At 39.3% G+C, this 25,179-nt stretch overlaps 2 protein-coding genes across 11 annotated transcripts in view; one reads left to right on the forward strand and one right to left on the reverse strand.

The window, feature by feature from the left end:
• Positions 1-19,644, reverse strand: part of acap3a (ArfGAP with coiled-coil, ankyrin repeat and PH domains 3a) — a 70,795-nt gene extending 51,151 nt beyond the window's left edge. For all 4 annotated transcript variants that reach the window (XM_046056430.1, XM_046056427.1, XM_046056428.1 and 1 more), the window contains exon 1: positions 19,502-19,644. In XM_046056430.1, coding sequence (XP_045912386.1) covers positions 19,502-19,548 — 47 coding nt within the window. In that variant the 5' untranslated portion in view covers positions 19,549-19,644. The remainder of the gene's footprint in view (positions 1-19,501) is intronic.
• LOC123975176 (basement membrane-specific heparan sulfate proteoglycan core protein-like) overlaps positions 1-25,179 on the forward strand; it is a gene marked incomplete at its 3' end in the record, with an annotated part of 647,231 nt that overhangs the window by 357,255 nt on the left and 264,797 nt on the right.

The raw sequence follows: 25,179 nt of genomic DNA on the forward strand, positions 1-25,179 counted from the left end.
GTGTTTTTTGGGGGGGGGGGGCTCAGATAGGAGGGGACCTAACCCCTCCCTCCCCCCACCCCCGTGATTTCCGCCTATGGCTGTGAGTGAACTTTTGCCTGTCTACTCCCTAGCCTCCCCCTCCTCTTTGCCCCTACCACACCCCTGCCAAGTCTCCCTCCTACATGGCTCATGTGATGGCTGTGTGTTGCTTCTCTGTACACCGCACATAAATCCTGAAGGAATGAGCTGCCCAAAGGCTTCATCCTCAGAAAGCAGCCCAAAAACACATTTGGTTTGCCTTATCCAATGAAGCCACAAACATAAGCAATATTTGAAATAAATATATCAAGTGTTTAAACTAAAGGCTCAACAAATGCGTTTTTGAAGGCCAACACTAATACCAAAAGGACAGATTGATTAATGCCACTTTTAAGTATATTTATATAAGACCATTCCTACGCCAAAAATGACAAACGATTAGTGCCTCCCCCATAAATTTCTGCCTTGAAATGACACTTACATATTCTAGAAATTTTAACTTCCCCAAGAGTAATTAAAAAATCAGAGAAAATACATTTTATTGCTGGTTTTACTGACTGATTTTATGTAGCTGTGGTCAAAGAAGATCCTCAATCATATCAGAAGAGGACCACAAGACATGATCAAACCAAAAGAGTGCGTGAAATGGCGAATACTAATTAATATAAGGATGTGAACTCCTCTAGAGAGACAACTCTCTCACATTGTGTGACAGAGGAAAGACAGGTGAATCAGTTGCAACATCCACTTATTAAAAGTTTTTAAGTGTGATTTCAAAGTATAAAGTAATATTTCCAGATAATACACGGCTTTAAAAGTAGTACTGGACTTCCATAAAGTTTAAGAAGTCAAAACAGACAGATTTAAATTGTCAGAACTGATGCAGATACCCTGACTTTTATTTCCTAGTATGACCCAAATAACACTTGATCCTACATTTCCAATAATGCAACTCAACAGAATTTGTTATCAAACTCCCAATGCAGTAAAGTATCCATGTCCAGATAACAATTTCATCATCACTACAACATCATCAGGGTTATTTTCTCAGACTTTACAAAGTTCTCAGAAAAGCTTCAGAAGACATGTGTCCATCTCCATGTTTAAAATTGGTAGAATGCCAATGCCTGCATTAAAATAAATGAAAACATTGTGGAAGAACAACACATCTGTCTGTCCCAAACTGTAAGTCACACATTTAGACCCCTATGGAAGTACAGAAAGAAAAGCTTTCATATAATGAAGTATTCTCTGTTACAAATCCTCCACCTCCTGGATCAGGCAGTTGGTGTCTTGTTGGACCTTGAAAAACATGAGTGCATTTTTTTCAGACCCTCCCTTGGCGAGAGACATTAGTTCTGGCGCTGTCCAACGACCAACGGTTCACAGGAAGAAAAGAAGCCAGGCAGTCAATTCCTTGAGCTGGGATAACATTCCCACTTAATCTGAGCAGATGAATCCCATCTTCTAAATGTGCACATGAAGAGGATGTGAACAGGGGGACATTCTTCAGCAGAAACATTCAAATCAACCAAGACTTCTGCAGCCAAGCTTATTCCTTTGAATACTCCAGCTAGATCTGCTTACTGATACAGCTAAGGAAAAAGTCAAATTTGGGTCTTCATTCGAATATGACTTTTAATTTCAAAATTAAACTATAAAATAGTTAATAGGGAATAGTGTGACATTTTGGGAAATGCACAGATTTGCTTTCTTGCTGAGAGTTAAGTAGATTGATATACCACTCTCATCGCTGTCTATTCAATATAAGGCTACAGCCAGCAGCCAGCTAGCTTAGCTTAGCATAAAGAATGTAAAAAGGGGAAAAGCTAGCTCTGTCTGAAGTTAATATACTCCACCTACCAGCACCTCTAAAGCTCACAAGTTCTTGTTCTTACACTACATTTTATGTTTAGATTAAACAAATGAGATATAATAAGAGAGCTTTAGATGTGCTGGTTGGCAGATTTTGTACAGAGCCAGGCTAGCTGTTTCCCCCTGTTCCAGTATTATTGCTAAGCTAAGGTAACCAGCTGTTGGCTGGAGTTTCATATTTAATCTTTTAATCAAACTCTCTGTAAGAAAGCAAATTATATTTATTTCATTCAATATGATGAAGACTAACAGCCATGATAGCAGCTCTGTGATGTGAAGATCAGCTTTGTTTTAAGCTATACGCTAATATCAGCATGCTAACATGCTCATAATACCAACACGCAGATGTTAAGCAGGGATAATGTTTACTATGTTTAAGATATAAGTTTAGTGTGTCAGCAAGCTAACATTTGCTAGTTAAAGTACAGCTGAGGTTGATGGGAATGTAATTAGATTTGCAGGTATTTGGTCATAAACCAAAGTACTGGACAATTAATTTGAAGATGGCACTGGCTATATAAAAGTCAGCAAATCACAAAAGTTATTACAATTCATCCTGAAGGAAAACATAATTGCGTGGCAATCATTTCCATAATTGTTGTTCAGGAGATCACCAAAGTCAGTAGGATACATCCTCTGGACACAGTGAATGCCTATACAAAATGTCACCGCAATGCATCTAATAGTTGTTTAGATATTTCAGTCTGGACCAAAGTAGTGGACTGACCAACCAACCAACAGACATTCCTAAAACCATGCTGCTAGCGTGGCTAAAAAAGAATTGAGGCAATCCTTCACAGCCCACTGCACCTTATTCCTTGCCAAAAGTGAATGTACTAGCAGCTCTTTCACACCTCACTCACAACACACACACATACAGTAGATACTGGCTGCCAAACCCTGACTCCTGACCCCGCAGCAACCCTGTGAGTGACCAACCCCTGGGGAGCAAGCAGCTGCCCTACGCTCCAGCCTGATCGCACTACAGGCTCAGGCAGCACAGATGTAGAGACAAGAAGTGGGTTAGTCTGCCAAAAGAAAAAAACTGCCTCCCTCCGTTTGCTTCACAGCCACAGAATAATGTATCAGGGAGAAACAGCAACAGCTGAGGTTGCCTTTCCCGCTCTTTTTTTTTAAACTCAAAGCAGTCAGCGCTGACAGATCTACCAAGAAAACATACAGACGGTTTTATCAACTGCATGACAAAGACATCCACATGATTTGGAATAATGTTACTCATCTTAACATGAGTCCAAAGATATCACTCAGTGATGAAAAGGCCCTTTCAAGTACAAAATATGCAAGTGTAAGAAGTAATGCTGCTTTCTTTTTATTGAAGTCATCCACCGAGATTATTTTGAAATAACACTGAATAACACTGTTTCCATTTATAACTTGTCTGGCTCTGGGGTTTGTGCAGCAGACAAATGGCAAAATATCTGGATTATCTAATTTTAGCTCAGACAGATTGATTTAAGGGTACATGACCCATGTAAAGTCAGAGTTATTAGCTAAATACTTTAGCAGAATCCGTTGTGCTTGCGTCAAAAGTATGGGCAGACGGGTGAAAGCACTCCACAATTATAAACTCTAATGTCCGTAATGTGGCAGAAAGTTTTTCTCCTGCTGCATCAGAGTTGGATCTGTGTGAGGGCTTTCTATCCTGTGTCAGCCTTTCCACTAATATTTCAAAGCTTTAACTACAGGTCAGCTGTGGAACAGACGTCTTCTGCACAATATCGCCTTTCATTCTGTCGTCAGACAGCTGGATAGATTTCAATACTGAAGACATATGAAAATGTCTAAAAGCAACTTCACATTGTATTTATTGTGAGAATAAATATTGAGTGATATTGACCCTTGTTACCTTTATAACAAGCATCTTTTCAGAGCATCTTGAGTTGTTTAGATTATTATTATTCAGTTCTTCCCTGAGGGATTTGATTAGTGGTGCACACTGGGTGTCACTCAGAGTTGGAAGACTTAACAGTGAGAGCAATAGGACCAAGACTGAGGCTTATCTAGGAATCAGTAGGGGGTCGTCCACACTGCCTCTGCCCTGCAAATTGTACTAGGTGATCAAATGAGGTGTAAAACATTGTATACAGCATTACATGAAAATTTAATTTGATGCCACATTTTAAAGGATAAGTCTGGTGATATTGTATCGTCTGTGTATCCAAAGCCTGATACAACTTACTGTTGACCAAAAACTATAAGAAAAACATGACACTGGGTGACATGTTCTATCGTTACCATGAACAGTGACATTATTGTTTATTTTGATTTAATCCCACATACACCGTCCTGCCGTACTCACTGGAGCACCAAATGTGTATTAATCCTTCTGAAAAGGGTGCCCAACCTATAACACAATTTAGTCCTGCTTCAGTAACGTTTGCTAAAAACTACAGCGCCCATCTGTTTTAGGAAATTACTAGTCTTACTAAGAGTCTTTTCATTAAGTTAAAGTACATATTCATGACCTACTTTTAAAAATTTACTTTAAAAAAGCATATTATATCATATTGATTTCAATCAAAGTAATCATTAAGAATAAAAACATGCTCGTTCTTCTCTGGTTTCAGCTTCTCAAATTTAAGCATTTCTTGATTTTCTCCATTTCATATCATTGTAAATTAAATATTGTCTGGTTTTGGACTGTTAGTTGGATAAAACAATACATCTGAAGATGTCACTTTGTGTTCTGAGAAATTGTGATGGACTTTGTTCACTACTTTCTGACATTTCATATACTAAAATAATAATATAATAATAATAATCGTGAAAATATTCAGCACATTCATCTACCATGAGATTAATTACAAGTTCCAGTCCTATTCTTAAAACAAACATTTAACCAGAGTTAGATTGCATTGTCACAGCTGTTTAAAATACAATCAGACCTTTAAGGACAAAGTCAAGCAATCTGGCTTCTGACAGCAGATTGATGAGCATGCTCTCTCTTAAAACTGTGAATTCACTTTTGTCCTGAAGGATATATTTAATGTGATGTGTTCCTTCAGCAGTTTTCCACACACCATTTATGTTCCTAAAGGCCTCTGGAGCTTTGTGGTTAGAACTCTTTTAGCTACTAATACATCCCCAGTCTGTACTGAACTACAACCACAGCACAGGAGATTATAGAGATCAGTTAGCAGCAACTGGTGACACTCGGTCCACAAAGCTAAATCTACTGTGTATAATAGGACAGGATGAGGTAGATTGAGACAGAGGTTTCTGTTAAGTCAGTTTCAGCATCCAGTGAATTTTGAAGCAGCCATGTGTTGCTCCCCTCCTGAACTTCCTGCTGACAGCACAGTTCTTGGAAGCTGAACTGGAATGCAGCTGAGAAAAAGAGACAATGAATGGGAACGCGGCCAGCGAGTCCTGCGTGACCTTGAGTTGTGGTGGGTCAGCAGTGAAGTCATTCTGGAAATCCCATAAACAACAACTCCCACTTTGATATCAACACAGAAAGGAACAACAATCCTACTTTCGCTCTTTAATGGATAAAACATCAGTGTGAAAAAAATCCGTGCTGGTGTGATGCAACGGTCTGTAACAACACGACTAAATATCACATTCAAATAAGGTATGTTTACTGTATTTTCACCATCTTGCCGTGTTATTAAGCTATGATTATCTAATTGGCAAAAGGACAGCTAAGGCTGATGGGAATGTCATTACTTTTGCAGGTAGGTGGTGAAAAAATATCTCCAAAGTTATTACAATTCATCCTCTGGGGAACATTTATATCTGGTGTGTTGGTAATTAATTTTCAAGCTGTCAAGAAATTTCACTAAAAACCTAAAATGTCAACCCAGTGTTTCCTACATATAGACTTTCCTTGGACAGGTCCCCCAGCTGCCCAGGTATACTTGGTGGCCCATTTTAGCATTTTGCAGAGAAACACTTAGAGAGCAGGGAGACAGTCTTTAATATTGTCTTCAATTAGGCTTTTTGACAAACCAGCTGGGTGTAATAGCCATTCATAATACAATGCCAGTTCCATCCATCCCCCCATCAGCTATGGTGAAGAGGTGTGGGCTCGCACAATTAGGCCACCACAGCCCATGGGGAAATGGCACTTCAGACAGGGAGCCAACAAACACGGTCATGTAGTGGAACTGTGACCCGTTCAGCACAACAACAGTAGCATTTACACTACTCCTCTGTAAAGAACGAGTGTGGTCTGCCAGTGCTTCCTGTGCATCATTACAAGGGAAACAGACTTGAATGGGACAGTCTCAGATTTTGTGTTTATTATTACATAGGATGCAAGAGGATGTGTTGGACGTCACAACAGTATTGTAAGCGTGGGTGGGGAGAGGGACGCTGTTGATCAGCGGGGGCAAACAGGAGAAAGGCTGACAGGCCAGAGAAAGGTCACGATATGAGAGGTCTCGGCTAGCAGCGCAGGTTTATATCATCTCAGGGTGGTCCGAGATGACGGCAACACACAAAAATGTCAATGAAGATATTCGGGATGAGGGAGACATAAGAAGAAACACACAGATCCAGAAGAGGCCAGGTCTGTGAGAACCGGCCTGGACAATGTTCCATTGAAGGGAGGAAAACAATAAAGCCTACAGACGTCGTGCTTCTCGCAGGCTTTTTCAGGGCAGAACACCAGGCTGCCTGAGTAAAAAACCAGCACAGTAAGCCAGTCCTACAGTGTAACACCCTGACATTTTGGTGAAATAGCTGAATTCCCTCTGTGAAAATCCCTACACAGGCGTGATGTGTCCAGCGGTGGTGGGGCTGAGCTGGGAGTCTTCCCGGCATTTTTGTGGGCTAAACATGCAGCTTGGCTTGCACTAGAAAGGCATACCAGACGTGTGAAGCATTCTGCTCTTTCCTGTCTGTAAGCTTGAGAGATGGTGCTGGCAGAAACAACAGCTCAAACAACAGCTCAAACAACAGGCAGCTTCCACATGAATTATGGTGATATCCCTTTCATTCTGAACAGGCTTGAAAACATGAAAACTTTAACTGGAAGTCGGCTGTTTTACATTTGATCCAAAAATTAAACAACTGCTCTGGAGACACAGTCGAAACAGCAGATTCATGGTTTCCATTAGCATGTGGAGCTGGTGCTTGTTCATACATCATGTGAACATCACAGTGTCCGTTCAGCTGACTGTCAAAGACAACAGGAGAGGTGATTGATCTTCTGGGTTTCCCCCAGGTGTTTCCTCTGGTCTGAAGTCAGACTCCCCCTATGACGTCACTCTTTGGCTCTCTTCCATGACCTGCAACCCCTTTCCATCAATACATGGACCTGAATGTTGATGTGACTCCTGTGTCAACCAGCAGAGAGGTAACCCAGACCCTGACGCTATCAGCAAGGAAGCACAACAAGGAGACAAAGCATGGGTGGATACTTGTATAACAAGGATCCCAAAGCCTGCTGTTTGTGTTTCTCAACCTGAGATGGGAGCATTAAATATGGATAGAAGTTAAGAAGACAATAACATTCTTTGCCAAATGTCCTTGGCAAAACCCATAAAGTGTGTGAGAAAAATCCTACAGGATAAGAGCAGAAAAATCAACGCTGACACAATGCTAAACACAATGACAGTGGAGTGAAGCGAAGCATGGGATAGCTGCCCGTGCTCAGTTAACAATGCTGAAACATGGCACTAAAAATGACTCTCTGGAGAATTATAGCTACAGCAGTTCTGCCAGACTCGGAGCGAGGAAAGAAAAGAGCAAAATTATACAGCTCTGTGAGAAAAAATGAAGGCCAGTCACAGCTCATTGATCTCATCAGCAAACCACACTCTCCAGGGAGAACCACAACAAACACCAACAACAGTGAGAAAACAATTAAAAATGAGTAAAGTGGAATGCAAAATTCAGGCTGATCTGTGCGTTTAATAAATGCAGACAAGGACCAAAGAATATAATCCAAACTGGGATGGCAACTAACCATTATTTCCATTCATCAATGAATCTGCTGATTACTTTTTTGTAAATAGATGAATAGTTTTGCCCATCGTAATTTCATCCAGAGTAAAGGTGACGTCTTTAGATGTCTTGTTTTGTCCGACCAACAGTCCAAAATCCAAAGAAATGACTTAAAACAGAGAAAAGCAGAAAATACTCACATTTGAGAAGTTAGTGAAAGCAAACAGCTGACATTTTCGCTTAAATGTGGCTCAAGTTACTCAAATGATTAAAGTTTGAGAATAAATACTTAAAATGAGGGATGTAACTTTATTTATCGCTCAATCAATAAATGGAAGGAAAAAAATAACAAGTAACAATTTCCCAGTGCCCAAGCCGACGTATGTAATGTAAACTTACATCCTGGGTCTTATTTGCATACTTTACATACATAACAATTGCTTGTTTTGTCCCAAACCCAAAAGCAGGGATAAAAAATATTTTTTTCTTTATTGATTAATCTGACTTAATAGTTTGGTCTGTAAAACATCAGGCAACAGTAGAAAATACCCATCACAATCCCATCACAAAAGGTGACACCATTAAATGTCTTGATTTTCCTCATCAACAGTCTAAAAAAACCAAAATATAAAATTTGCTATGAGTAATTAATTATTAGAAGAGTTGGCTATACAATGTTCTATTGATCAATTTTCAAATAATTGTTGCAGCTATCCCTAAAATTACTAATTTACAATCATATATAAAACAGAGAAACCTGAAAATCCACACATTTGAGAAGCTGGAACCAGTAACCAAACTGTTATCAATAATTTCTTTGTCTATAATCTAATTTCAGCACTTCTAAAAATACTTCTTTATTCCACTTATTAAACATGTTTCTTCACTTTTACAGCATTTTTTAAATGGGTGGAATAAAGAAATGTCTAAGTAAATAATCTTCTTGTGTGCAGTCATTTAAGTTTTATTAACGTTGGAAGGGCTGCTTAGGGGCGTTAAAGGGATTTATGTTGTGATTCAAGGCTGGGTGTCATAACGGGGGGAGTCAGCAACTTCCTCTCACACATCGTCTCCCCGGGGTTTTGCCCTTTACTCTGAACCTGCTTTTAATATTTGAGCGGACTGACGCATTTCCTGGCCTGTCCCTAGACCCGGTTCTGGCCCAGCCACGACCAGATCCTGCCCCCGCACACAGAGGAAAGCAGGGAGGATGGAAAAGGAGAAGAGATGGGGAGAGTGTGAAGCAGGGAGTGAAAGGGATGAAACAAATCAAAAACAGATGCTTGTACACGTGTGATTCAGCATCTCAAAACTGAGCAGAGACGGAGCTAAGTGCCTGTGGAGCCCAATGACTTCTCCCTTAATCTCCTCTTCACACATTCAGGGTAACGGCTTCGTATCTGTATTCCCCAAGTGACGACTAACACACAGCTGTATGGTTGAAATCCCCACTTCTGTCAATAACTTTATCCCATTTCCTGACCAATGGGGTGAAAAACATGTAGCATGGTCTGATGTTGACACACCTGGAAACTTTCCCCCTGAGATCATGGCTTCTCAAGCAGCCTGGCCATCAGGGGAGAAGTTCCAGACGTTAACATTGAAATCTCTTAGTCATAATTCTCTTTTCAGCCTCTCTATTTGTCCTTCCAAACACAGATATGTGCAAAGTTTATTTTATTTATCAAGAATGTAGTGGTTCAGACCAAATACAAGTCATTGTGTCTTCTGTCTGTGAGTCTGCTGACAAATGACGTAAAGCCAAGACCAAAGAGCCAAGTCCAGTCACTGTCTCGCTTAGGGGACAGTTCCTCACATGCTGCCTTTGACTGGAGGGCAAATTATCTCCTCCGGCACAAGTCTGAAAACACAGTTGAGGGTTGGGCCACAAGATAGGACGGAGGCAGAAATTGGGTATTTTCCAATTAGTGTTCTATCTTGAATGTAAAAAGGCGGTCGCTGAATTAGTGTCCAGGCTAAACACACTGCCCTCCTAATGAGAAATCCTGACACAGATTTATTTGACTTGTCACTTGAACAAAACTGTGCTGTTTTAACCAAAACAGACAATTTACGAAATGTACAGATGTTAGCTGCAGCTTGCTCTCAACGATCACAATGACCATTTGTGTTTTCCCGTGTGTTCACGTTCAGCTCAGCCTCTGACTGATCTCAAAATTCACCAAAACCCCTGGTTATTTCCATCCAGTCTTTCTACTTCTTCCTAATTAAGTAGGTTTATGAAGCAGATTCATAAAACCCCAGGATAAGTGCAAAGTGTTTGCTAGCATAGCGTAGCATGAAGGCTGGAAACAAAAACGAAATAGCTGACCTGCCTCTGTCCAAAAGTAACAAAAATCTACCCAGCAGCAACTCTAAAGCTTGGTCATTACACATTATATCTTGTTGGGTTCATTTGTACAAAAACTGAAGAGTAAAAACAACTATTATATGTAATAGACTATTTCTTGGCTTGACCAGTGGAGACTCCAAGAATGCTAAATAAAATAGTTTGATAAAATAATTTGGCAAACTGTAAAATAGCGAATTATCAATTTTTCACTCCAGGTTTTGTACAAATGAAACAAATGCTTAGTTAATAAGTTTTAGAGGTGCTGGTAGAGGGCTTTGGTTACCTTTGGATAGTGCCAGGCTGGCTGTTTCCCCGGTTAATAATCTTTATGCTAAGCTAAGCAGCTGTAGCTTCATATTTAATGCACAAATGTAAGAGGCGATCAGTCTTCTTATCTAACTCTCCATCAGAAAGCAAATAATCGTATTTCCCACATGACTAACTATTCAGTTAACGTGATGTGAAAGCAACAAAAAAAGAGAGAAATCAGAGTAGCGAGGAAAAGAACTGCACTACTGTCCTGTTGTATTATGCTAGCCTTTTCTGCAGTACATCTGACAGCTCTACTTTACAGTATGGATAATCCACCAGAAACATTAGTCAGACTATTTATATTGAGTCAGAATTATAGTTCACAAGGCATAACCGGCAGCCCTCCATGGAGTCACGTTGCAGCTGAGGCTTAACTCCGTCCGTGCAGTGTCAGAAAGTGTTGGAGGTGCACAGATGATACTAATCCAAATATAAGGGATTCCAGCAACCTGTTGTTAGCTATGCTCTGATATACAAATTTTCCACATTTCTCTCATGTTTCTAGATTTTTCTGTCTGTGCCACCCCAGGTACAAAACACATGATCAGGCCTGTCTCTGAACAAATTGGAGCCCTTCTCTCACATATCAAGGGAAAAGTGGATTTGCCCTTCTAAACCGTATGAGACATCTGATATCTACAGCCATACAGAATTGAGATCAGATGTTCGGCCCCCATTACCATAATCCAATCTGCTAGGGAAAACAAATGCAGAGTTATGAGCACGATTTTGTTCACCCACACTGTGAAGTAAAACCAAAGGCTGGGATTATTGGCATTAAAAATCTGCTCAGCGTGTTCCAGTGTGTGTGTGATACTGCACTCGCTGGCCCAGCTCTTGTTTTTTGACTCCCCTGCCTCGCATTAGTCATTGCTGGTCTCATTCGCCATGGGTTGTGATAGGAATACTAATGTCAATTTACTACAACTCATCCATCATTTAGGGCTCAGGATGTTGCCATAGTGCTGATTCAATGTCTGCGGTACAGCATGCGCAACCGGTGGCAACACCGGATGGCTCATTTGAAAGAGAAACAAGAAGGAGTGAGCAAAGTAGCGGCCATGAGTGCTGGCTATTAGATTTCATTGCACTTAATAAACTGTTCACACTCTTGCCGGTTGTGTGCTGACCGATCAAGGTCTTTTTCATCTCTCAGGATGTCTGACAGAAGCAGATTAGCATTAGTGTTCAGCATGTAGCACCCTGCTTTTCATGGCTTTTTGTGTCAGCACTGTGTGAAATGTCTTGCTATTCATTCAAATAAAATGAGAGGGACAGCCAGGGCTCACGCAGCGAGTCCCGTCCTTCATCACAAAAGGCTCAGGGATGACATCATCTCTGTATCCTAAAGCTTTTCACCAGGGATTAATCTCCATTTACATAAATCATCAATTAACTTCCTGGATAGAACATATAAATAGACCTAGTATAATACCTTAGGCAGAACTGTATAAAATAATTAAAATGTTCTGTGACCTCATTCATGAGAGCATGTTCTGCCATTTCAAGATATATAATTGTAAAAATTATAACATGTTGCTTTTTTGACATTCAAAAAGGTAGTATTGACTGGTCATTCTTAATGTGTTGGATACACTAGGCTGAATTGATTGTTTTCCTAATTATAGGAGTGATGGTGTCCACCACATAAAGTGGTGGAGGGTAAATATAATGCACTATAGTCAATATAGCGCACTATATATACCCTCCGACACTTTATGTGTATGAAAAATGAAAAGTATTTATAGTGCCTTCATAAATTCCAACAATTGAACAGAAAAGAAGTGTCCATGGCATGTCATTGGGATCCGTCACCTTATTATACACTGAGCAGGAGGAACTCTGGTCTCAAGCCAATCCAGCTTTGAGGTTCCAACTGGCAAAAGCCCTTCATCTGGTCTCATTTTAAAAAGATGAAAGCCTTTACAGCTAATGGCGCCGTGTCTGCACAGTAGGAGGGCAGCAGCGCTGTGGTAAAAAAAATGATATTGTTCTGTGTATCATTAGATCTGTTTGCAGCCCTTCACATCAGGATGACACCAATTGGATGTTAAGCCTCCAGGTGTGACACCTTGCCATCCAGGGATTTGAACAGGCGAATGTGGGACAATCCCTGATTAAAACACAAAGACCATCAAACTACACACAAGTGCTTTAATCCCTGTCACTTTCATTACCTGGAGTTGATAGCTCCAGTGCACAGAGTTCACTGACGCCCTTTAACAGGATGGAGATATTGCCCGCAATAAAAAGCAGAGGTCATTCATTTAAAAAAGCAACAGAGCACTTCTTTATCTGTAAATGATGTATGTAAATGATATCAGCTGCAGCCGCATGAGAAGATGGATGTGACGGAGACCAGCTTGATGTCAGTCAACTGTTTTCTTCCCCCAATTAAATAATGGTTGGGTCCCCCACCCTTAACTGGCCAAAGTCACAGTCTTGGGAGGAGCAGTCTTGACAGAACAGAAGGGCCACTGACACAGATTTAAGATGGAAGGAGGTCAGTCTGAAATAGAGCAGAAGCAACAAGACCACGCAGTCAGCAGAAATCCCTTCCAGCTCCACACAGCTGGAGATGCAGATCTTCCAGAAACACAAGAAAACAACCTCCAACTTCCCAAAAAGGGTTTGTTACAGTCACAAACAGCGATGAACCGGATGAGCTTGGAATTCAAAGTGCCTGGAGTCCAAATAATTGGGGCTCACTTTAGATGTTTTCGGTGTGTATTTTGAATTTAATATACATAGTAGTTGTGTGCAGTTCTTTATACATGAGCAAGACCAGACATCAATATCAAGGATCAAGGACCAAGGTTTATTACCAATTTATTTATCATTATACAACACAATGTTGTACAGCGAAATGAAAGTTCCATTTGTGCTACACACATAGAACATAATAGATAGGTAAATTTATATTAGACTAGGGTAACGTATAAAATAAAACAATATTGGCCTATACAGTAATTTATATATATTATAGCCTACATACACACATACACCCCGGAAAAAAATCTGCAAGGGATTTTTTGATTTGCCTCTGGGGGAATATAAACAGCAAGACACTCATGACAATATGGTTTTCACCTTCACATAAAAAGCATAAAAAGCAAACATTTGGGAAACAGTGTCCATACACTTTAAGCACCAAGCATCAACAATGTAAACACAGAGCGTTCTGTCAGAACACAGTGCGCCCGCCTTGTTGTTGCTGTTGATGGAGCAGCATATGAAATCGGGGTGCTCAACTGAAGGGCTCCTCTCGGTACTCAACGTGTACTAAATACAAATTCAGCGAATGAAATCCTGCAATACATTACGTCCCCCAATGAAGGAAAGACATGGGTAGAGAACATCAAAATCCAGAGGCAAAATGAGTCCAGCTCACACCACAATGCACAGGGTGTATAAAGGAGCTCAAATTGTAAAAAGTACAGGGCCAAAATGAAAACCCTGTAACGGTGATCTTAATCTAAGCAGTCGGATGTAGATAAACTGTGGAAAAGTGCAGTAACACAGCATTTCATAATGAACGTGGAACACAACAAACCAACATCACTGTGTATATTTAGGAAAGTCATTGTTTTTATAGAGCTGAGCAATAATTCAGTAGTATTGATCAACTACTGACTTGGTGGAATTGTGTTATGACAATATGAACATCCTCTCTCAGCTGTGAAGATTGGCTGTATTATTTGTCTTATGTGGTAGTAAACTGAGTATTTTTGAACACCTTTGGTTTTAGGAAACTGTGATGGGCATTTTCCACTATTTTGTCATCAGTTTATTAATGTTATCTATTGACTCTTAGTGGAATCATATCATCTTATTGTTTTTAGGACTGGCACTAAAGATTAATTTCATGATTGATTAATGTGCCGATTTTTTTTTTTGACAAATCACAATTACCAGGAGTCCAAGGTGACATCTTGAAATTGCTCCTTTTTGTCAACCAACAGTCCAAAGCCAAAAGATATTCAGTTAACAATGATATTAAGCATGTATGTATGTTTTTGTTGGACTAAATACTTGACCAATTTGTTTCAGTTCTACTTATTTTAAATAGTTCATATATATATACTGTAGTTTGTCCTCTGCATACAACTTACTAACATAATTTCTTATTATTCACTTACATTTCCACCAAACATGCGTAGCTAATTCATCTCTCACAAAGCGAGACATTACACCAGATGCTCTACAATCTTACTGACCAGGCATCTCATGACTTTGTGTCACAATTCCATCCATCCAGTCATCGAGACGCTGGAGACGCACTAGCAGTGAGCGCAACAGGTCATTGGCCTCGGATTCCCTGTCTGTCGAGGCTCCCTGCTCTGCTCAGTGACTCAATGACAAACCCATCACCATGAAGCGGGCCTCGCCTCAGCTCTCTGTCCCCAGGAGTTCACATGGGAAGGGAGGAAGGATCATCTGGGCTCTCTTCCCCGGGGGCCATTCACACGCAGAGAAAGAAAGAGTCTGTCTCTCAGCGGAAGTAAGAAGCTCGCTGAACAATAGACATATTCTGCATAAAAGACTGTTAGGCCACATGAACAGATCAGCAAGGATGCTGAAAGTCCCGCCAAACAGCAAAGAGCGCGTTAATCAAATATCTTCTAAAGCTCAGCATAAATAGTAGAGGCATTCACAGAGGTTCAGGGACTGTAATCACAAAACATCCTGAAGGCTAAAAGTAGCTGTAAGTGGCAAAGTTAGGCGAAACTCATAAATATAAGAAGAGTGTGAGTCTTAACTTTAGGTTGAACAAGTTTTTGGTCTAAGAGAAATTCACAAAGCCTTTTAACACTAAAAGTAGTCTGAGAGAAATGATATCCAGATGCCTCCTGAATCACTACGACCTGCTCATGGTCAGTAATACGCTGCAGGTAATGCACTTTGTTGTAGAAAAACGATATATACACAACCATAATAAAGCTGTAAAAGCATATTTTGATGGACGGCCAAATATGCTAACCGATCAGTTCACCAACAAATCAAAACAATCCAATAACACCAGAGGCGACGGTTTGTGCGGCTGTCCACGACTTGGACACTGGGAACATACAGCTCAAAGTTTCTCAGATGTCAGAATTCTTCATCAAACCAGACCAACCAAAAATGTACTCTCGCAGCTTCTCAGAGCCCATTTTTCGACAGCTCATTATGTGTAATTAAATGAACACCAACAATAGCAATAAAGAAATAAATAGCCATAAAGCTTGATTCTATAACAATTCTATAGCAACTTCATCACTAGCACGGTGAGATGTCAGTCACTTTCATCAAGCTTCTAGCATATAAAAGTACAACCAGGTGGCTGAGAAATAAAGGTCAGACAATGGCTTCACAGATACGTTTAAAAGTGCTCAAAGTTATCCATTTATTCCAGCCTATTTAAAAGTTTATACTTCAGTGAACCACAACATAAGGTAGCCTACTTGTTGCTACATGAGTGAGGTCCATCTACATTATCCTCCATCAGTATGTGAGTGTGACCTCAAATTAACGTGTCAGTGGGGAGAAAACAGCTCAAACGTTGCGTGTTGCCAATGTTGTGCTGGAGCAAACACAAACACAGGAGTTCCTGCGGCCGTGTAATCATCACAGACCACTTTCCCAAAACAGATGTGGAGAGCATCACTGGCTGGAATTGCACATCTGTCCAACTCGGAGTATCCATAGAGACTAAACACCAAATACATACAGTTTGTTCAAGAGATCTCCGAGCCCTGAACCGTACTGGTGATTCATCATGTTGTAACGTGCTTAACAACAGTAACAGTAGATTTAAATCAGAGAAGAAGAACCTAATTGTCTACTATGTCCTCTTTATGGTCCAAGGTTGAGCAAACAAGTAGAGAAGGCTGGGACATGTGAGTGATAAATGCACTGAACTGATTTCTTGCATGATTTTACACATGCGGGAACCAGACTGTCATGCCAATCCTAATAGTGGTAAGCCTTGATTTTCCTGTATTCCGAGCATGTTGCTTCCTTCCAGTCATCCACCTCCAGCAGTGTTACATAACACTACACAGAGCTGCATTTAGCTCCACAAAGGAGGCATTTTAATGCTCTCTGAAAACACTGTTACAGATTTCAGTGGCTACAAGAACATGCATTTACTTAATCTCTTCTAGAGCGTTCTCTTCTAGTCATTTAAACATACTGGGTAGCAGATAAAAGACTCAACATAAACTGGGGGAAAAGCTCGCAATGACTGAACATAAGGCGTATAGGAGTGGGTGTTTGTTCCCCTCAAGCCACTGTGAAACATCTGCACAAGTATACAGAGGAGGCATATTTTCAATCCACATTCACAGCTCCAGTCAGATAAGAGACAACTCTTTCCACCCATTCATGAAAACAAAAAGTAAACAGTGAGGCGTTGTAGAGCTCTAAATAATGAGGTAGGTGACTCTGTAGCATGCAGTTTGTCTTGCTGTAACCTCGCTGCTTAGCATATGAAACAACAAGAAGGAGAAGGTTAGTGCAAATACCCTTCACTCAGCGCTTCCTGAGATGTGCTGTTCTCCAGCCCAGATGGCAGTCATTAAGATGCTGCTGCTAAGTCTGGAAGTCTTTGATTTGGGAGAAGAGATTTTATCTCAGGGAGCACACACAAGTGCAGTGTTGGAAAGTAACTAAGTATATTTACTCAAATATTTTTTTAAGTACTTTCTTTCTTTTTGTGGTACTTACTTGGGTATTTCTATTTTACGCTACTTCAGAGGTAAATACTGAACTTTTTACTCTACATTTGACAGCTATAGTTACCTTTCAAGATTAAGATTTTACATGAAAGACATATGATATGTTTATAACATACAATGCATTGTTAAAGATTAAACCAGGCTCGTGACTCCTTACAGTACAACAAATACAGTACAACTCCTTACAACAGTGTCTAGTTGGAGCTACTGGTCTTGTTTCAAATGTCTATGAGTGGTTAGCAGTTCCACCAAAGACTGATTTCCTCTGTAAACTTCTCCCATGGTTTAATTTTAATAACTGTTCAAGGCCCAAACATATAGAATTATCCAATATTTTTTTTAGAAACAGCAAAGATTAGAGAAATGTCCAAAATATGAATACAAATGTGTGCAGTAGAATTTTCTTCTTTCCTATCTCATTAATCATGCAACGACCCCTCAGATTTATCTTGTGACATTTTGAAGGGGCACAACCTTCTACCTAATCTACTTAACTGTATATAGAGTTTTTAAAACTACACCTTGCTGCTAACACATTGATGCATCAGTGTTAACAATGTGATAATGTCATATTTAATAATAGGTCAGTCCCAGACTCCCTCTAGACTCACTAATTTTTGCAGACTTTGTACGCATTCCTTTTTGTCTTTGTTTTAGGCTATGATGTCTTCCAACACAAACTTAGCTATGAGTCTGACTTCTCATTTTGTCAGCTTAAGAAAGAGTAAAGCTGCCAGCAACCCAAAATACACGAATAATGGCACCGGCGCCCCTAGAAATGTGCAAATGTTTACTGATAATCAGTCAAAATATTATCATAGAACAGTTCAAAGTTGTAGAAAAATATTGTTTCACTTGTTTCTACACACTGCAGCAGAAAAACACAAGAAATAAAACTATAATACAGTCTATCTACATTTACGTGTATTTATATAAATAACGTTATGTTACATAAAGGAAACATGCACCAAGCATGCTTTATTAAAGTAAAGGATCGTCCACCACTGCACACGTTTAAAAGATCCCCCCCTTGACTCCATGGGAGCAGAAGACCAGGTTTAGATGTGGGTGTAGAAAATTCCTGCCTTATTTATGTAACCTTTGGTGCATGGCGGTCAGGGGCTTTGGCACAGGCTGTGTGGGGAAACCTTCAGTTTCCTCTGATTCCAGTGATTAGAGACACTGTTTGAACTAGAGCTGATAGATCGACTATACCAAAAATGAGTAATTGATTCATCATTTAAGTCACTTTTAAGCAAAAATCCCAAACATTCATTGTTCCAGCTTCACAGTTGTGAAGATTTCCTGCTTATCTTTGTCTAATGTGAAAGTAACTGGATGCCCTTGGGTTTTGGAAGGTTGGAAATTATGATTTTTCTCAGATTACTTCAGTACTTCAGGGTTTAACAGGTTAATCAAGGAAACATTCTGCAGGTTAATCAACAATTAAAATAACAATGAAAATCCATTGACTTTCAGTTGAATCATATCGGCTTCTTGTTTTTATGGCTGCAACTTTAGTGCTTTATTCCTGACTACTCAATGAGCCCTTTTGTCTTTATAATGTCAAAACAAAAGAAGACATTTGAAGGCATCATTGTTAGAGGCATTTTTCACATTTTCTGACATTCTACAGACCAGATGATTAATCAATTAATCAATAAAGAAAGAAAAATCATAGTTGCAGCTCTAGTTTAACTGGCTCTTAATGCTTTTGGCTAATTTATAAGGGAAATTAATACAGATTTAAGGGGAATTCCTTTTATAAAGCACTAAAGTGAAGCTTCTCCATTTATCCTTCCATGTTTTCTTTTATTACAATGATCTCCTGAACACCATCTTCAGTGTCAAAGAATGCTGATAAAAAACAGCAAAGTATGGAAGCAAAAGGGGGAAAGCAGTGAAATAATCTGACAAAGTGAATACTTTGATCTCTGCAGCTGCATCTCAGCCCATGTGACAACTCATATGGCTGCATTGCTCATCATCATGCCTACTGTCTTAGACATGACTGACTGGGAGGCTGTGAAATACTCACAAATCTGACTCTAATTGTAATCCTGACACAATTTATCGGATCAAAGTATTAATCCCATTGAGATTTAAGGAGTTAGGCTACAACGTGTCGCAATGTAGTCCAACATGCAATAGACTAGAGAAGACACATGGACACATTGCACTTGCATTAAATGTGTGGGATGAATAATGTGAATTAACCAACACGCAAACACCAGAAATCAGTACAGTCTTGTATGAGAATTGAGGCAGTTTAACGAGCAAAGGATAATACTCAGATCCATGTCCTTACCTGAACCGGGGTGAATCTTTAATACATTCTTCAAAATCCACCGTCATCTTGGGCTGGAGTTTTTAACGCGCTTAAAATACAGATTTCATGTCCCGGGCAGAGTAAAGCAGAGATGTAAGTATCCGATACAGAGATTCTTCCCCTAGTCTTCCACTCATGCAGCAGTCCCGCTCTGAAGCTCCAGAGCTGCCTCAGTCAGTACTGGACCCTGTGTTGCCTTCCAGTACTTCTGCTAGGCTCGGATTTTTAAGCTGCCACGTCTGATGTACGCTTTTTCAGCCTGTGACATATTTAGCTTCTTTTACTGGAAAATGATCAGTGGTGAAAAGTAGGATTTACTCAAGTAGCCTTCTGTACTTAAGTACTTAATAACATCCATTGTTTTGCCACTTGTTACCTCTACATTTGAAATTTGTAGAAAATACAAAATTAAGACTTTACATACATAAAACATTATGAATGTATACGGTGCAATTTTGCAGATTAATCTACCCACGTTTACATTTACTCCACTGCACCACACATTAATGTAGTACTCAGATCTTTTACCTAAGTAAAAGTAGGAATACCACAATGTGTTCTGTTACAAGTTACAGTCATGCATTCAACAATTTTACTTACATAAAAGTTCAAAAGTAGACCATCAAAGTATACTTAAAGTACCAAAAGTAAAAATACTCATTATGTAGAATGGCCCGTTTTATAATAACGTAAAGGCTATTATATTAGTATATTATAATTATTGATGCATTAGTGTGTACATCACTTACATTTTTCAGCTGGTGAAGGTGGAGCTAATTTGAATTGTGTTATATACTAATGTGCAGTTTGTGAATTTCCCCACTGGATTAATAAACTCTTGTCATGAATAATACATCATAATTTATTTGTTGATTATATTTTATTAACATGAAACTGAAAAGTAACTAGTGACCAAAATCATTAAATAAATGTAGTGAAGTAAAAGTGAAATATCTGCCTCTGAGATGTAGTGGTGTAAAGTAGAAAATGGAAATACTCAAGTAAAGTACAAGTACCTCAACATTCTGTAAACTTTGTAGATGTCTGGAAGTAGGTAGGTAGATAGGAAGGTAGGTTTATTGTCACAGCATAACAAGTTATAGTGTTTCACTTTAAAGGATGTACATACAGTCCATCAGTTCAGTTTAGATTTGATGCTATAAATGAATCTAATTTTAGTTCAATTTACAAAACCATAATGTGAAAGTGACAAGTAAAGATAGAAAATTTTACATAAGTAAAGTACAAAGTACATAAGTATTAAATGAAAAAAGGTACGTAAAGTATCACATGTAATCTAAGTAAGTAGTATAATATGACATATAATATTTTTGTTTCTATTTCTATAACTATTTCACATACTATTGGGTATATTCATTGACAAAAAATGCATATTCATTCATAATATGTTTTGTATATAAAAGATAAATAATCAAAGTAACAACTACAGATGTCAAATAAATGTAGTGGAGTAAAAAGTAGATTATTTCCTTCTGAAATTTAGTGGTATAAAGTAGCATTAAATTCATGTTTTCAAGTAAAGTACAAGTATCTCAAGAATGGACTTGGAATACAAGGTACAAGGTAGTTTATTTGTCATTGAACAGCATGAGGTTGTATAACGAAAGGAAGTTTGTAGTCCCTTCATGATACACACACAGAATTTAACGTATAATTAAGTGGATATTAAGGTATTATGTAAAATAAAATATAACAATATATACTGTTATTTATATACATATACAAACACGTAAACACCCCAAACATTCTGCAGTGCATTTTTCTTCAATTTGTGTCTGGGGTAAATGTAAAAGCAGCAAACAGATGATAATATGGTTTTATCTTCACATTAAAAAGTCTGACATTTGAGTCCATCTTGACTGTGTTTGAGCACCACGCATCATCGATGTAAAACACACAGTTGTGTAAAAAGGAAATCCCGTCATTTAACAGCTGCACAGTTTCGTTTTGCTTTAAAGTCATGAGAAGTTTTACATATCCGACAGCACTTGAAAGCAACACACGCTGGGCCCTCTGCATGAGAACTAGTAGAGCGTGACGTCACGTTCAAACTCCTTTGAATGAATACAACAGGAATCCTGAAGAATAATCTCTTATAGTTAATTAGCCTACATAAGAACATTATATAATTCCGAGATTCAGTCATTTTTCATCGTTTTCTATTGAAAGAGCAAAAAGAAAGGTTGAAAATAACAACAGGTTCTATTTTAGTTTCCTGTGCTGATAATCACGATCACGCTCCTTCTGCTATATTCTTTGTATTTTCAGTAACTAATGAGAGATTTTTCAGCATGTTCATCAGAGAAGTGGGATGGAGGTATTTTTATACTCTGCAGCAATGAATAAGCAAACGCCCACGAAAAAGCTTCAACCCTCTCATCTTTTTCTTGCCTTTGATACAGTATAGTATGTCAGACACAATTTACTGAAGTGTAAGCTGGGAAAATCTATTTACCGTATGTAAAACCCTCACTCATTGACACTAATTGCTTTATTTCAAATAACTTTAAAGAAACCTGTACACCTTTAACACATCCGGTGGTTGCTATATATATCTACTTTCCCATGCAGCTACTAAATGAGAGTGAATCCATTTCTCCAAGCCTATTATTAATTCACAGGAAATGGGAATGCTTGGAGAAAGAGCGCCTGCTTGGGATTTCACTGTAGGTTTTCATGGAGCGCCATTGTTCCTTCCGATCCCGGCTTTAAAAAGGCTGCGGCTCAGGCCATGAATGGAGATGATCTCATCCACTCTCAGCAGTGGTGTCTTGACTAAATACATCAGTCTTTGATTCTCAGAGGAACAATGCAGACAGATCAGTTGTGGCAGTGGCTCAACGGATGGCAGTGTTGGACGGCTGGTCCACCACTTTGGTCCAGTACAAAATATCTCAATATCTATTGGATGGACTGACATAAATGATCTTGTTATTTTTCCTTCACATTTGTAGTTATGAGTTCAATGTCTCAACAACTATTTGATGGATTGCCATCAAACTTGGCATAGACATTCATGATGAATTGCAATAACTTTGGTGATCCCTTGACTATTCATCGAGTGTCATCATCAGGTCAAAATGTTATTTTGTCCAATAGTTGGTTCAATAAAACTTAACTTCCCTAAACGAACATTCCCACTGGCCTCAGCTGTGCTTTGTGTTTCGCACTAATTAGCAAATGTTAGCATGTTAACATGTTAACGTGATGATGATGAACATGGTAGGCATTATAACTGCTATACATCAGCATGTTAGCATTGTCATTGTAAGCATGTTAGCGTTTAGTGTAAAGCACCTGTAGACTCTTTGCTTGTTTCAGTTCTGCTGAAGGTCAAAAATTAATTCCACTATAGATTAAATTATAAAACCAGAACTATCAACTGTTACAAAAGAAGCCTGAGCTGCTAAAAGCAGCTTCTCCGCCAATATAACAGCTCTGTTTTCCCTTCTTGCATAAAAGTCATTCCCTGCTTTGGTGACTAAAACAGATGATTCCCCCCACCATCCCTCCTCTCCCTCTTTCCTCACCCCCAGTTCCTTTAACTAATCTGAGATCAAAGCACCTACTGCTTCTTCATGAAGCTGTGGAGTCAGCAGTCGGCTGATCTGAAAGTGCACACTGCTGGAGAAACTTGAGAGCAAACTTGGTAGCGTGCACATAATCTCCATACTGTACTGCACCATATGTTCCCCTTTAGCATGAATTATAATAAAGTGTAGGGATCCCTTAACTTTCCATTAATCGCCATCGTTAGTTTTCAGGTCACAATTTGTAGATATCCAATACTAAACCCATCAAACCTGCTAAACATCAGCATGTTAGCATTTTAATTTTAAGCAAGTTAGCATGACAATATTAGCATTTACACTACCACCCCAAGTGGCCTTTTAAACAGAGCCAGGCTAGCTGTGTCCCCTTTTTTCCAGTGTTTATGTGGATTGGGATTGTGGGATTGTGGGATTGTGGGATGTGCTGGGATTGGCTCCAGCCCACCGCGACCCCCGGTTGACGATGGATGGATGGATGGATGTTAAGCAAAGCTAGCATGCACCGGCTGTTGCTTCATGTTTAAAGAACAGAGCTGACTGTGGTATCACTGTACTCAATGTAACAATTCCTTTAAGATTCATTAAGATTACTGAGGTCCTTGGGGCAGATTGTGAGTCACATGATGAACAGAATTGGGTGCTTGACAGCAAGGTGATTTATAGTGGAGACTACCCATCTATCATATTAGTAAGGGACTGTTCATGACCCATCTCCAGCTGCTTTTGTTTCCTAATGGCACCTTACAAGAGCAGGGAGAAGGCATGTCTGCCTTTGTGCAGAAAAAATGAGTGGAAGAAGAACTGCCAACTCCCATTTATGCTCCCATCAGAGGCCCTCTCATGGCAGACACAAGCACTGCTGCAATGTGGAATCACTGTGAGAGATGTGTGGATCTCTGGGAGGGTGACCTACTTTTGCTCCCCTCTTTGGTCTGCTATAGAGAGCTGCGAGTTGCGCTGCTGCTGAGCACACAGCTTGTAATGTTATCCCTTCTGACTGCAGGTGCAAGGCTCTACAAGCCACTACCAACGAGGCATGTACAGATGCTGCATGAATGTTCTGTATTATGCATGCACATATTCTCAGCACTCAAAAATGTATTCCCACGTTGAAAAATTTTAATCTTCAAGGAAGTTGGGAAACATGCTTATTCGCTCTCTTGACGAGAGTTAGATGAAAAGAGATTAGAGGAGACCCTTAACAGCTCCTTCAAGGATGTTTTATTAGCACTGGTTCTGTTGGCACTTCAATTCATCATCACATGTATTTATTTTTCATATTTAGTTTAGTTTTTGTTTGTCTGTTTTGAACCCATTGCTACTGTCTGTTTTTGTCTTTTAATTTATGTTTGTGTGCTAACAGTCTGAGCTACTGGATACCTGAATTTCCCATGAAGCTACCATTGTCAGCAGCCGCTTAGCTTAGTACTAAGAGGGTCAAATAACTAGCATGGCTCTGTCCAAAGCTAATAAAATCCACCTACCAACACTTCCAAAGCTCACTAGTTGTTTCTCATTTGTTTAATCTGTATAAAAAAATAATTATATTTAACACATAATATCTCTTTTGTAGTAAAAAATTTGTATTTTAAGGGGTCTTATGTATAACAATTTCTTGGCCAGAAATAGTGTGCCACATAACCCCCCAAAACCTTCAAGTTGTCGTTTGTACTACCAAAGAGATATAATGTGTTAATTTGTGAGATTTAAAGTAGTAGTAAGTAGTGGTTCCCAATCTGGGGGTCAGGACTCCCACAAAGAGTAGGGAAGACTTTCAGACTTTGCTCTAAACAAATGCCAGCAGGGGCCACAAGTAGACATAGCTTTGAGATGTGCCAAGCAAAAACATTGGGAACCACTGAACTAAAGGATACTGCCTGTCGTATTAATGATACTTATTTTAATAAATTATATTCTTGTTCTGCATAGGCCTACTGGGTCACATCAACAAGCCCTTGACATATGACCTTTCTGAGTTTGAAACCCCCATTGCCAGAAGCTGTTTGCAGTCATGCTAACATCACTGCTGACTTATTTAGCAGCTCCGCCAATGCACATTAGCCCGTGTAGCTAATGTCTCAGCCA

This window comes from Micropterus dolomieu, linkage group LG08, assembly GCF_021292245.1.
Source record: "Micropterus dolomieu isolate WLL.071019.BEF.003 ecotype Adirondacks linkage group LG08, ASM2129224v1, whole genome shotgun sequence".
NCBI lineage: Eukaryota > Metazoa > Chordata > Actinopteri > Centrarchiformes > Centrarchidae > Micropterus > Micropterus dolomieu.